We start from the raw sequence: 15394 nt of genomic DNA, 5'->3' as shown, positions 1-15394 counted from the left end.
AAGAATCCAATACGTACTGTAAAATGGTGGGGGGTGATCTTTGATGTAATGTGGCTATTTTTCTTCCACTGGTCCTGGGGCCCTTAAGGTCAACCGCATCATCAACCTTATCCAGTACCCAGGACATATATCAAAAACCTGGTTGCCTCTGCCCAGGAGGCTGACACTTGAACGCAATCTTCCAGTAAGACTAACCACAAGCACACATCAAAATTCACAAAGAATTTGTCAATTGGCCATAATCAACATTTTGCAATGGCCATTTCTCTCTGGACCTGAAACACATCTGTAGTTTGAATTTAAAAGGGCAAGTCTGTAAGCTCAGCCAAAGGATATCAACGATCTGGAAGGATTCTGTATGGAGGAATGGTCTAAGAACGCTTGTAGAACATTTTAGAAAAAGTCTCAGTGCCGTTATCCTTGCAAGGTATGGTATTGCAAACGTGTGTCAATCATTTTGACCCCCTACCTTTTTTGAGAATAAAGTTATTTTTTAATTACTACTAATTGTTAAACAAAATCTCCTGAGCAATTTTATAAGTATAATATAATTTCCCGATTTTAGATATAGTGCTGTATTTGAATTGTCATTTTTGCTAGTCTTTATCAAGGATGTCAATTATGGATCCCACTGTACACTACAAGCAAGTCACACAATCTCAAAGCTGTACACTTGCACATCTGTAATGGTGGTGTTTCTGATATTTATTTATTTTTCACTCTTAGTGCATGTGGTCATAGCCACACCTGGCAGGATCTTGGACTTGATAAAGAAGGGCGTGGCCAAAGTGGATAGAGTTCAGATGATGGTGATGGATGAGGTGAGTGTGTGAATACATGTGGCACTTGAGTCAATCAACCACTCACTATACTCAGCTACTTTAGATGACTCCAGAGAATCAGTCCATGAGCTATTTTGTTACAAGCCACTCAATATTCTTCATCAGGGCCCATCAAATCTGTTCTGGTGTATCTGTCTACCAAAGAGGTTCAAAGGGCTACATGTAATATTTTCCCCTGCAACCAGCGCCGTATGTCAATTACATACTAGTAGTAGCAAATTAATTTATACTTTTTAGAACGCTGCTAATGCTCCTCTTAATAATAATGTAATATCTTCCTCACAGGCGGACAAGCTGCTGTCTCAGGACTTTGTGGTGCTCATCGAGGATATCATCAGCTTCCTGGGCAAGGGCCGTCAGATCCTGCTGTACTCTGCCACCTTCCCCATCAGCGTGCAGAAGTTCATGGTGAGTAGTGCCACATGGCGCTGAGCCACAAGTTGGCAGCCATGTGGTCTCACCAACAGGCCAGTCTGTTTTGCTTTTCCATAATGATACGATATACAGTGCATTTGGAAAGTATTCAGACCCCTTTACCCTTGCCTTATTCAGACCCCTTGACCCTTGCCTTATTCCAAAATTAATGAAAAAATATACATCACTTATACACACACTACCCCATAATGACAAAGCAAAAACAGTTTTTTTTATATTTCTGCAAATTTATTACAAAAAGCAAAAAAAACATACCTTTTGTAAATAAGTATTCAGACCCTTTGTTGTGAGACTTGAAATTAAGCTCTGCATCCTGTTTCCATTGCTCATCCTTGAGATGTTTCTACAACTTGATTGGAGTCCACCGGTGCTAAATTCAATTGATCGGGCATGATTTGGAAAGGCACACACCTTTCAATATAAGGTTCCACAGTTGACATTGCATATCAGAGCAAAAACCAAGGAATGAGGTGGAAGGAATTGTCCGTAGACCTAGGGATTGTGTCGAGGCACAGATTTGGGGAAGGGTACCAAAAAATGTCTGCAGCATTGAAGGTCCCCAAGGGCACAGTGGCCTCCATCATTCTTAACCTCTTGAAACTAGGGGGCACTATTTTCATTTTTGGAAAAATAACGTTCCCAAAGTAAACGGGCTATTTTTTTAGGACCAGATAATAGAATATGCATATAATTGACAGCTTAGGATAGAAAACACTCTAAAGTTTCCAAAACTGTAAAAATATTGTCTGTGAGTATAACAGAACTGATATTACAGGTGAAAGCCTGAGAAAAATCCAATCAGGAAGTTACTCTTATTTAGAAACCTCTGCGTTCCTATGCGTCCCTATTGAGCAGTGAAAGGGATATCAAACCAGATTCCTTTTTCTATGGCTTCACTAATGTGTCTAGTGTCACAAGACATAGTTTCAGGCTTTTATTTTGAAAAATGAACGTGAGCGAAAACATTGCGTCAGTGGTCACCTGGTGGCTCTCAGAGTGATATGTGCGTAATAGACAAATGCAGCCATTGTTTCTCTCGCTCCTACTAAGAAGCCAACTGACCCGGTTGATATATTATCGAATAGATATTTGAAAAACATCTTGAGGATTGATTATAAAAAAACTTTGCCATGTTTCTGTCGCTATTATGGATCTAATTTGGAATATTTTTATCGTGACCGCAATTTCCGGTCGATTTCTCAGCCAAACGTGAAGAACAAACGGAGCTATTTCGGCTACAAAAATAATCTTTATGGAAAAAAGGAACATTTGCTATCTAACTGGGAGTTTCGTGAGTGAAAACATCCAAAGCTCATCAAAGCTAAACGATTTAATTTGATTGCTTTTCTGATTTTCGTGACCAAGCTGCCTGCTGCTAGCTAGGCATAATGCTATGCTAGGCTATCAATAAACTTACACAAATGCTTGTCTTGCTTTGGCTGTAAAGCATAATTTCAAAATCTGAGATGATAGGGTGATTAACAAAAAAGGCTAAGCTATGTTTCAATATATTTCACTTGTGATTTCATGAATATGAATATTTTCGAGTAATATTTTTTGTCTGTTGCGTTATGCTAATTAGTGTCAGTTGATGACAATTCTCCCGGATCCGGGAGCGGTAGTTCCAAGAGGTTGAATGGAAGATTTTTGGACTCTTCATAGAGCTGTCCACCCAGCCAAACTGAGCAATCTGGGGAGAAGTGCCTTGGTCAGGGAGGTGACCAAGAACCCAATGCTCACTCTGACAGAGTTCTAGAGTTCCTCTGTGGAGATGGGAGAACCTTTCAGAAGGATAACCATCTCTGCAGCACTCCAACAAGAATGGCATTTTATGGTAGAGTGCCCAGACAGAAGCTACTCCTCAGTAAAAGGCACATGACAGCCCGCTTGGAGTTTGCCAAAAGGTACCTAAAGGACTCTCAAACCATGAGAAACAAGATTCTCTGGTCTGATGAAACCAAGATTGAACTCTTTGGCCTGAATGCCAAGCGTCACATCTGGAAGAAACCTGGCATCCTCCCTATGGTGAAGCATGGTAGTGGCAGAGTCATGCTGTGGATGTTCTTCAGTGGCAGGGACTGTGAGACTAGTCAGGATCAAGGGAAAGATGAGCCGAGCAAAGTCCAGAGCAATCTTTGATGGAAACCTGCTCCAGAGCGCTCAGGACCTGTCTGTGGCAATGGTTCACCTTCCAACAGGACAACAACCCTAAGCACACAACCAAGACAACTCAGGAGTGGCTTCGGGACAAGTCTTTGAGTGGACCAGCCATAGCCCGGAATTGAACATGATCGAACACCTCTGGAGAGACTTAAAAATAGTTGTGCAGCGTCCCTCCCATCCATCTGAATTTGAGAGGATCTGCAGAGAAGAATGGGAGAAACTCTCCAAATACAGGTGTGCCAAGCTTGTAGCGTCATAGCTAAGACAATTTGAGGCTGTAATTGCTTCCAAAGGTGCTTCAACAAAGCACTGAGTAAAAGGGTCTGAATACTGAGAATGTGATATTTCAGTTTTGTAAATTTGAATACATTTCAGAATACAGCTGTACCATAACAAAATGTGGAAAAGGTCCAGTTGTCTGAATACTTTCCAAATGCACTGTAAGTCATGGCCAAAATTTTCACAAAGTCTGCTACCTCAGCAATTTGCATATACTCCATAATGTTATGAAGTGATCAGATGAATTGCAATTAATTCCAAAGTCCCTATTTGCCATGCAGATGGACTGAATCCCCCAAAAACATTTCCACTGCATTTCAGCCCTGCCACAGAAGGACCAGCTGACATCATGTCAGTGATTCTCTATTTAACACAGGTGTGAATTGACTAGGACTGGAAGGCTTGAGATCACTCTGTCATGCTGATTGAGTTCGAACAACAGACTGGAAGTTTCAAAAGGAGGGTGGTGCTTGGAATCATTGTTCTTCCTCTGTCAACCATAGTTACCTGCAAGGAAACACGCGCTGTCATTGCTTTGCCCAAAACGGGCTTCACAGGCAAGGATATTGCTGCCAGTAAGATTGCACCTAAATCAACCATTTATCTGATCATCAAGAACTTCAAGGAGAGCGGGTCAATTGTTGTGAAGAAGGCTTCAGGGCGCCCAAGGAATTCCAGCAAGCGCCAGGACCGTCTCCTAAAGTTGATTCAGCTGCGGGATCGGGGCACCACCAGTACAGAGCTTGCTCAGGAATGGCAGCAGGCAGGTGTGGTGCATCTGCACGCACAGTGAGGGACGACTTTTGGAGGATGTCCTGGTGTCAAGAAGGGCAGCAAAGAAGCCACTTCTCTCCAGGAGAAACATCAGGGACAGACTGATATTCTGCTAAATGTACAGGGTTTGGACTGCTGAGGTAGTCATTTTCTGATGAATCCCATTTCCGATTGTTTGGGGCATCCGGACAAAAGCTTGTCCGGAGAAGACAAGGTGCCCCCTGCACTGCAGCCCGCAGAGTTTGGACCACATGTTCAGTCTGACTGATCATAGCCTTATTATCCACTGACAGCCCACTAACAAGCCAGGAAGCAAAGTCTGCACACACTATATATGGCAGGCATAGTTGGAGAGTATCCTGGTGTTGACAGTCAGTTGTCTGAGTCTGCACAGGAGGCACAGTTGTTGTTGGTGTTTTTATTTTTATTGATGTTCTGCATTAAAAGTGTGTGCTGTCCATGTTTGTTCCCTTGTACTTAACTCAATCTCTACACCACCCAGGACTAGGTGGCTCATTGATTTCCGGAGGAAGGCAGACCCAATGTGCAGTTATTTTCTTTTGAGTCTGAGGTAGTTATTGCACTAGTCATGAACCATGTTTACTTCTGTTTGGAAATGCAGTGTGTCATCGGTGAGGTCGACACGCTGTCATCTTCATATTTCACTGCCAAGCAGTCCCCTTCGGAGCCTCTTAGATCATTGGTAGGGCTGTGGCAGTCACAATTTCGTCAGCCAGTGATTGTCAAGCAAATAACTGTCGGTCTCACGGTAATTGACAGTTCATTAACATAACATTTAGCATCTTCTGGCTTTCACATAGCCTACAAGCTACTAATGCAGACGTTTGGAACATCGACTTTAAAAAAATGTCTAAATCCATGTTATATAGCCTACACCTTAACAATATGCATTACCTTATATTACATTTTCAATACCTTGCTTCTTTAGACAAGTCTAAAATAAATAAGATATGAAGAAAATGTAGTCTATTTCAGAAGAACAGAATAGCGTACTCTTGAGTTGTCCTGATGTGGCTATGGGCTACATTTAGCAGACAAGATTTGCTTAGAATTCCGGGGCATTATTTTATAGTATGAAGAATACAATTGAACAAAGCTGAATAAAATGTGAAGGATATTTTCTTCACAAACGATTTGAGGGAGCCTTACATGCGGCTATTCTGTGTTGAGCGGTTAACAAAGAAATAGGTATTCCTATATGCTTAATTTAGAGTTATTAATGTAACTTTAGTAGTTCTACAAATGTTGGGCTCTGCTTGGATGTTTAATACATTGTAAGGCTGCATGATGCGACTAATGATTTGAAAAAAGTAGCTTGAAAGGCATGAATTCTGCATAGTTTTTTCACAATTTAACAAGTACTTGATAATGCCTAGAATTTCATGGTGGGATCCTCTTCATGTGGCTGTAATGCACCCTAAAAGAAACCATGCCGGCCAGTGGCCATTGTGCCCTTCTCCCTGAGTGCTCCGAAGCACCTCTCACTCACATGGCTCTCCATGTGACTGGGTCTTTCTCACAGGCTACAAGTGAAGACGGACACAGCGGGGACGCAACTGCGCGTGTCCTTATCCATGTTCCGTTAGCGGAAAACATTATCAAAGGTGACCGCAAATTAAATTATGCATGTAATGATTTTATTATAAAGGGGCATTTTTATGGTGAAAATGAACTTCCCCAAACTTGAAACTCATGCGCTGCTTATGTATACCAGTTAGGCTCTACAGCCCTTGTAAAGTGGATTAATGTGCTTAATTTTCATAAATTCATTAAAAATCCTACAATGTCATTTTCTGGATTTTTTTTCTCATTTTGTTTGTCATAGCTGAAGTGTACCTATGATGAAAATTATAGGCCTCATCTTTTTAAGAGGCAGAACTTGCACAATTGGTGGCTGACTAAATACTTTTTTGCCCCACTGTAGCTTGGTAACCCCCCCCCAGTTTAGACAGATCTTAGACGTCTGCCAGCTCATCTGCGCTTTCCTTCAGTAGTTGTCCCTTGATAAAAAAAAATTGTCTGGTCCTTTTCGCTTTGCTGGATTTGACTGTTGAAGACCTTTCTCACCACCTCAATGGTTTGCTCCATCCAAGGCGTAGAGGTTCAGTTGCTGCCTCTGGCTTTCTGTTACAGTGGAGAAGTCATCATTATAAAAGTGTTGTTTATTGACAAACTGGTCCTTGTCCTTTTTGTTTTTCCCTTGGGTTTTCTTCTTGGCTTGCCCCGGTAGGGTTTGCAAGGCCCTGCCAGGCCTGCTTGAGGTTCACTGTGTGGAACATGGTTCCACTAGCTTTTTGTAGTTGTCCTTAGCTTGGGTTATATGTTTTTTTTCTGTCCTTTGCAGGGTTTTCAGTTCTTGGTTGCCAGCAGAAAAGGCTGTCTTTTTCGTCTAGCTACAAGGGTCTAGCCGTGTGTGTAGGCAGGCACACGTGTGTAGTTATTCCAGCATTGATTTACTCAGGCACTTCCATAACCCTCTACTCTCCCTTTTTTTATTTCCCTATCCCCACTCCCTGTCTTCCCTCTCTCCTCCAGGCCAAGCACCTGCATAAGCCCTATGAGATCAACCTGATGGAGGAGCTAACTCTGAAGGGCATCACCCAGTACTATGCCTACGTCACTGAGAGACAAAAGGTCCACTGTCTCAACACACTCTTCTCCAGGGTAAGCCTTGGCACTAATCACCACAAACGCATGTGAATGTACATGTAGTCTGGAGTGTGGGCACAGATTAGTATACCATAGAGCCTTTACAGGCAACCTTTATTAACATTTGTCTAACTCGGTGGTTCCCAAACTTTTTATAGTCCCGTACACCTTCAAACATTAAACCTTCAGCTGTGTACCCCCTCTAGCACCAGGTTCAGCGCACTCAAATGTTTGTTTTTTTGTCATCATTGTAAGCTTGCCACACACACACACACACACACACACACACACACATGCTATACAATAATACATTTCTTAACTTCTTATGGCTGAGATCCCGTTACCGGGAGCGATATAACAACATCCAGTGAAAGTACAGGGCGCCATATTCAAAAGGACAAATCTCATAATTAAAATTCCTCAAACATACATGTATTTTATATCGTTTTCAAGGTAGTCTTGTTGTTAATCCCACCACAGTGTCCGATTTCAAATAGGATTTACGAGGAAAGCACCACAAATGATTATGTTACACAATACATGCAAGTTTTGTTTGATAAAGTTCATATTTATATCAGAAAATCTGAGTTTACATTGGCGTGTTACATTCACTAGTTCCAAAAACATCCAGTGATTTTGCATAGCCACATCATTCAACAGAAATACTCATCATAAATGTAGATGATAATACAAGTTATACACATGGAATTATAGATATACCTCTCCTTAATGCAACCGCTGTGTCAGATTTCAAAAAAACTTTACAGAAAAAGAAACCCATGCAATAATCTGAGACGGCGCTCAGAAGTAAAAACACCACAGCCGCAAAGATGGCGTCAACATAAACAAGAAATTACATGATAAATATTCCCTTACCTTTGATGATCTACATCAGAAAGCACTCCAGGAATCCCAGGTCCACAATAAATGTTTGTTTTGTTCGAAAATGTCCGTTATTTATGTCCAAATACCTTATTTTGTTAGCGCGTTTGGTATACATATCCAAACGCTAATTCTGGTCAGCGTTATATTGGACAAAAACTTTAAAAAGTAATATTACCGGTCGAAGAAGCATTTCAAACTAAGTACAGAATCAATCATTAGGAGGTTTTTAACATATAGCTTCAATAAAGTTCCAACCGGAGTACTCCTTGTCTTCGTGAGCAATGGAACACAAGTGACTACCATGAGGAATAAACATGATCAGAAAATGGCTGACTGCCAGACACCTGACTGATTCTGCTATCATTCACTCCCACAACATCATAGAAGTCTCATTATAATTTCTATTGATGGTTGACATCTAGTGGAACCCCTAGGCAGTGCAACATCATTCATATCTCAAGGGGATTTCATTGGGGACTCTGGTGAATACATACAAAGCTCAGATTTCTGACTTCCTGTTTTGATTTCAACTCAGGATTTTGCCTGCCATATGAGTTCTGTTATACTCACAGACATCATTCAAACAGTTTTAGAAACTTTAGAGTGTTTTCTATCCAATACCAATAATAAAATGCATATATTAGAAACTGAGACTGAGGAGCAGGCCGTTTAATTTAGGCACCTTATTCATCCAAGCTACTCAATACTGCCCCCCAGCCATAAAAAGTTAAACATAAGAGCACAACTCTGCTTGTGGGAAGTGACAAAGAGCTCTTATAGGACCAGGACACACATAAATAATAATCAACAATTAAAATTAAAAAAATTAATTACCCCCTTTTTCTCCCCAATTTCGTGGTATCCAGTTAGTAGTTACTGTCTTGTCTCATCGCTTCAACTCCCACACAGACTCGGGAGAGGCGAAGGTCGAGAGCCATGCGTCCCCCGAAACACAACCCAACCAAGCCGCACTGCTTCTTAACACAGCGCGCATCCAACCCGGAAGCCAGCCGCACCAATGTGTCGGAGGAAACACTACACCTAGTAACCTGGTCAGCGTGCACTGCGCCCGGCCCGCCACAGGAGTGAGCGAAGAGACAAGGATATCCCTGCCGGCCAAACCCTCCCTAACCCGGACGATGCTAGGCCAATTGTGCACTGCCCCATGGGCCTCCCGGTCGCGGCCGGCTGCGAAAGAGCCTGGGCTTGAACCCAGAGTCTCTGGTGGCACAGCCCACTGCGCCACACGGGAGGCCCCTAATAATCAATCATTTTGCTCTTTATTTATCCATCTTACATATAAAATCTTATTTGTTTATACAAAATTGTGAATAACTCACCACAGGGCAATGAAGGGTGTGCTTGAAAGGATGCACATAATTCTGCAATGTTGTATTGGGTAGAGAGTCTGTCTTGAATCATTTTCCACACAGTCTGCACCTGTATTTAGTTTTCATGCTAGTGAGGGCCGAGAATCCACTCTCACATAAGGTACACGGTTGCAAATGGCATAAATGTCTTAACAGCACGATTTGCCAAGGCAGAATACTCTGAGCGCAGCCCTATCCGGAAATATGGCAGTGGCTTCTGATTAAATTACATTTTCACAGAACCGCTTGTTGCAATTTCGATGAGGCTCTCTTGTTCAGATATCGGCAAGTGGACTGGAGGCAGGGCATGAAAGGGATAACAAATCCAGTTGATTGTGTCGCCCGTTTCTGGAAAGTAACTGCACACTCAGCTCACTCAGGTGTTTCGCTATATCACATTTGACATAGTCCGTAAGCTTGAGTTCATTTTCACACAAAATATCATACAGTGATGGGAAGACATGCGTGTTGTCCTTGTTAATGCAGACAGAGCTCCAACTTCTTAATCATCGCCACAGTTTGGTCCCGCACATTGAATATAGTTGTGGAGAGTCCCTGTAATCCTAGATTCAGATCATTCAGGTGAGGGGGAAAAAATCACCCAGATAGGCCGGTCGTGTGAGAAACTCGTCATCAGTCAAGCTGTCAGACAAAGACAAGTGAAAATTATAGTCAGTAAAGTACTTTAAGCTCATCTCTCAATCAAAAAAAAAAAAAACATGTCAACACTTTGCCCCTTGATAACCAGCACTTCTGTATGTTGTAAAAGCGTTACATGGTCGCTGCCCATATCATTGCATAGTGCAGAAAATACACGAGAGTTCGGGGACCTTGCTTTAACAAAGTTAACCATTTTCACTGTAGTGTCCAAAATGTCTTTCAAGCTGTCAGGCAGCAAGAGCCTCTCAGTGGATGCTACAGTGTACCCAAGTGAAGTAGGGAGCAACTGCTTGCACGCATGTTACCACTCCACGATGTCTCCCTGTTATGGCTTTTGCATCTTCAGTACAGATCACATCATTTAACAAAAATATTTTTTTACCCCGTTTTCTCCCCAATTTCGTGGTATCCAATTGTTAGTAGTTACTATCTTGTCTCATCGCTACAACTCCCGTACGGGCTCGGGAGAGACGAAGGTCAAAAGCCATGCGTCCTCCGAAACACAACCCAACCAAGCCGCACTGCTTCTTAACACAGTTCGCATCCAACCCGGAAGCCAGCCGCACAAATGTGTCGGAGGAAACACCGTGCACCTGGCGACCTGGTTAGCGCGCACTGCGCCCGGCTCGCCACAGGAGTCGCTAGTGCGCGATGAGACAAGGATATCCCTACCGGCCAAACCCTCCCTAACCCGGACAACGCTAGGCCAATCGTTTGTCTATCACTCTGTTTGTAGCCAGTTGATGTGATAACTGTCTTTTGGGTTGACAGAAATACTTTCCCCCAAACCTTCTCAATTAAATGTTAATTGCAAAGTAAGCTTACCTGGCAGAAGTATACCATGAGTAAGTTTATCATTTGTATCTATTTGTTATTTTTACACTTCGCCATGAAATGAGCAGCAGCAGTACAGAACCATCGCCGGACCGGCACATTAGATGGCACATTCCTCACTTGCTAGATGTGCAATTAAAGGGGATTTACACTTCAATCAAAATGTGTTATTTCTCTTCCAGCCTTATAAATAAATTGTCCTCTGATGTAATTTCACCATTGACATGGACTCAAAACATCCAATGTTTCTCTATCAACAATTGATATTGAGAGTGAAAAACAAAAATGAATTTAAACAAAATACAGCAGTATAGTTTGAGTAAATATCAAACATGTCTGATTTCTTTTTTTTAGGGCCCCCCTTTGTTTTATTTCCCATTATTTGACCGTGTATATTGGCAGAACAGTACACTACTTTTTCTTGTACACTAAGGACCTGGGGAAGAATAATGTGCCTATTTAATGGCTCGGGAAAAAAGAGTAGCTGGAGATTTCTATTTTTTTAAATTTTTTAAAAGTAGCTCTCATGCTAGAAAAGGTTGCAGACTCCTGATTTAGATATCCTTGAGTTATACAGTGTTTCAAAGTAGGCTACAGTGTTTTGAATGGTGTACAGAGAGTGAATTTTAAAGCAAATAGTGTTAACAAACTAGCATAGCCTACCTATGTATTTTGCTTAGTGGCGCGCACTGTTGAGTTTTGGCCACATGAGCGATGCAGTGGTCTTTGTCTTACTGTAACCTTATTCTATGCTTTTATATTTGTTGCTTCTATGTAGGAATACTATCGTGATCTTGCAGACATTTGATCTAACTTTAATTAACACGCACCATTTGCCTGAGTAGCCTGTTCTTTACTAGCCTGGGAACCAGTCTCTTTAGCTAATCCAGCCAAAGAGACTGGCCTTCCTGCCATCTTCAAATATGAATATTCTATAATGAGTTTGAGGAGAACAGAGGATTTGATTATGTAAATATTGGAACTTTTTTTGTTTGTCTAGACGAAAGTCTGTCGAAGTTTGCTAGCTCATGTCTAAATTCTCACACTAAATACAAAAACTTTCCTAGCTAAAAGCTACATTTGAGGTTTTTTACATTCAATTTTTGAGGCCCAAATGTTGTCATGGAACATATTAATCTTATTTCCAATGAGCAACTCTGAGCCTTAAATGAACGTTGAGCCTTAAATGAACGTTGAGATTGCCGAAAGGCCAATTTCTTTGCAATGTCCGGGAAAAGTTGGAACCACAGCCACTGATCTTTTAAACCCACTTCAGATGTGTTTACATTCATGTTAAACCATTGCCTAAGACCTGCCAGAACCCTGTATTCGTTTTTGTTTAAGGCTTTGAGATTCTCATTATAATGAAAAGTGCTATATGAAGTACATCTCTTGATTGTTTGTTTGTTTTAACATTTCCTTTCTCAGTTGCAGATCAATCAGTCCATCATCTTCTGTAACTCCACCCAGAGAGTTGAGCTGCTGGCTAAGAAGATCACCCAGCTGGGCTACTCCTGCTTCTACATCCACGCCAAGATGATGCAGGTCATCGATTTAGATTAATGTTTATTGTCCTATAAGAGGAAAATCTGCAGCCACTTTAAAGGAGAGGAAACGTTATCAGGGGTTAGAACCAAAATTATTTTCCAATCTTCTTTTTTTTTTTTTTTTTTTCACTGTTCCGACCAGCAAAATATGGTTCTGAACCCATTTAATCCCCAAAAGAGTAACGGCTTATCTTTCCTTTCTGTTCCTTTTTTAAACTTCTGAAATTGTATATATTTTTTTGCTCGACATTTGGAGTAATTTGATCAGTGTAGATAGATCAGCTTGCTATGGAGCAGGCAAGCTATTTACATGCATTGGACAGACGAGTGAAGGATGCGACTTAAATTTGCCAGGTCGAGCGAGGGTGGAGGAGGCTTTGCTTGAAGCGCCGGGCATTTTATGACATGCATCTGAATTAGGCCCATAGAATTTATACCTACGAAGGAGTGGCTTCTATGAAGGAACTTTGAATGTTATTCGAAGTAACAAGCTTATGTGTGCAGAGCGGCAACAGAATTAAAATAAAAACGTCTTACCTTACTGTAGTTAATAAATCCAATGTGAAACATGGTCACTACATTATTCTTAACTAGCATTGAAAAGATTCATTCAATCTTTAATTAAAAATATATCTTCCTAACTTCTGAATCACGCTTGTAACGCCAGTAGGCTACTAGACTATGCTTCTGAGGGGCAGGTTGCCTGCACACACTGGCAAAGATTTTCTGGCAGGCAGACACTGGAATACGTTTGAGTGACAGAGTGGGCTTTGTTTTATTGTGGGACTTGCCCTGAATGTGTAAAATGTTATTAACCGGTTCCCATGCTTTTAAAATAAAACTGTATAGATCACTTTCATTTGTGATTCTGTTCCCTGAACCGGTTCCAACTCCTGATTTTTATTATTATGGTCTACACACCATACCAGATTTAATGATGAACAGATTTGTTTTTATTGTCATACAAGAGAAAAATCTGACCAACGAGGAGACTACCTTTGGACAGAAATATGAGGAATATATGAGTTTGTGTATGGGAGCCATGAGAAAATATGCAATTCTGAGGTTGTGTTCAGTGCTCTCATGCAGTGTTCTTTTAATCCTCACAGGAGTACAGAAATCGTGTGTTCCATGACTTCAGAAATGGACTCTGCAGAAATCTTGTCTGCACTGGTACGTGTCCACGGGGCTCTAAAGTGCGAAAATGTTGGCATATGCTCCTAAATATTTAGCTGTGCGACCTAGAATATTAATTTGGGAGCACCATTGTGTCCAGAAAAACTAGTCTGATGGGTGACAATATTAGCCTATCACTAGTGAATCATATCATCACTTGTAAATGATGCCCAGCATAAGAAATGGTGCCGTTTCTAGCGACTTTTTATAATCAGTTGCATACCTCAAGTAGCCTAGGCATGTATATTATTTTGTGTCCCAACTAAAGTGGCCAAAAAACATCTTAGGGATCTGACCCTTTTTTTCATATAAAAAATATATATAAATATATATATATATTTTTTTAAATAAATTCAGCCTAGAATTACATACCCAAATCGAACTGCCTGTAGCTCGGGACCTGAAGCAAGGATATGCATATTCTTGATACCATTTGAAAGGAAACGCTTGGAAGTTTGTGGAAATGTGAAATTAATGTAGGAGAATATAACACATTAGATCTGGTAAAAGATAATACAAATAAAAAATATGCATTTTCTATTTTTTGTTCCATCTTTGAAATGCAAGAGAGGCCATAATATACTGCAGTTTAGGTGAAATTTAGATTTTGGCCACTAGATGGCAGCAGTATGTGCAAAGTTTCAGATTGATCCAATGAAGCTTTGCAATACCAGACAATATTTTGTATCAAGTCTGCCAAAATGTGCTGAATTGGTCAATTGATACATTTTCAAGTACATAACTATAGAACAGACAAAAATGATATGGTAATACAAAATATAATTTTACACACTCCCAGGAATGTCATACATGATGGATCATTAGCTTATACACTTTCACACATCTAGCGGGGTTGGTGTGGAGCCAGCACTCAGGGGGAGGTGCACAACGGCCACTGGCCGCAAAAGGCATGGATTTTTTTTTTAGGGTGCGTTACGGCCACCGAAGGGATGCCACCGTGAAATTCTAGGCAATGTCAAGTGCTTGTCAAATTGTGAATGAGTGATCTGATGTAGTGTGTGCAGCTTGCGCAAAAAAAACTAAGCAGCGCTCATGCCTTTCAAGCTACTTTTTAGTCGCATCATGCAGCCTTACAATGTATTAAAAATCATTAAAAACCCAACATTTGTAGAACTGAAGTTACATGAATAACTCTAAATTTAAGCATATAGGAATACCTATTTCTTTGTTAACCGCTCAACACAGAATAGCCGCATGTGCACGCACACTCCCTCAAATTGTTTGTGGAGAGAATATCCTTTTTATTTTAATAATAATTCTAAGCAAATCTTGTCTGCTAAATGTAGCCCATAGCCACATCAGGACCTAACATAAGGACAACTCAAAGTATGCTATTCTGTTCTTCAGAAATAGACTACATTTTTTTCATATGCTTCTTTAGACCTGTCTAAAATAATGTATTTATTGTGAAGGTGTAGGCGATATAACATGGATTTAGGAAGCCAGGAGATGCTAAATGTGTGTGTGTTAATTCACGGTCAATTACCGTGAGACCAACAGTTTTATTTGTGTGACAATCACTGGCTGACAAAATTTGGTGACCACCACATCCCTAGCAGCAACCTATCCTCTATTTATTTTCTAAAACTGATTTGAAGGGGAAGCACTAATCATGTTTATGCAACCTAATAATCACCCTTTAGAATACTTCCGGAACTAACTTCATTTTTTATAATAAATTGAGAATCTACAATAGAAATTGGCCCACGCTAGTCGTCATTGATTGGGATGCATGTGA

At 40.9% G+C, this 15394-nt stretch overlaps 1 protein-coding gene across 3 annotated transcripts in view; it reads left to right on the top strand.

Annotated features, from left to right (window-relative positions):
* LOC112230019 (probable ATP-dependent RNA helicase ddx6) overlaps positions 1-15394 on the top strand; it is a 51393-nt gene that overhangs the window by 23412 nt on the left and 12587 nt on the right. For all 3 annotated transcript variants that reach the window (XM_024396237.2, XM_024396236.2, XM_024396238.2), the window contains exons 7-11: positions 727-821; positions 1128-1250; positions 7050-7178; positions 12341-12457; positions 13569-13632. In XM_024396237.2, coding sequence (XP_024252005.1) covers positions 727-821; positions 1128-1250; positions 7050-7178; positions 12341-12457; positions 13569-13632 — 528 coding nt within the window. The remainder of the gene's footprint in view (positions 1-726; positions 822-1127; positions 1251-7049; positions 7179-12340; positions 12458-13568; positions 13633-15394) is intronic.

The sequence above is a fragment of the Oncorhynchus tshawytscha genome, linkage group LG31 (assembly GCF_018296145.1).
Source record: "Oncorhynchus tshawytscha isolate Ot180627B linkage group LG31, Otsh_v2.0, whole genome shotgun sequence".
NCBI lineage: Eukaryota > Metazoa > Chordata > Actinopteri > Salmoniformes > Salmonidae > Oncorhynchus > Oncorhynchus tshawytscha.
Note: the sequence above shows the minus strand (reverse complement) of the source record. Positions and strands in the feature narration are given on the sequence as shown.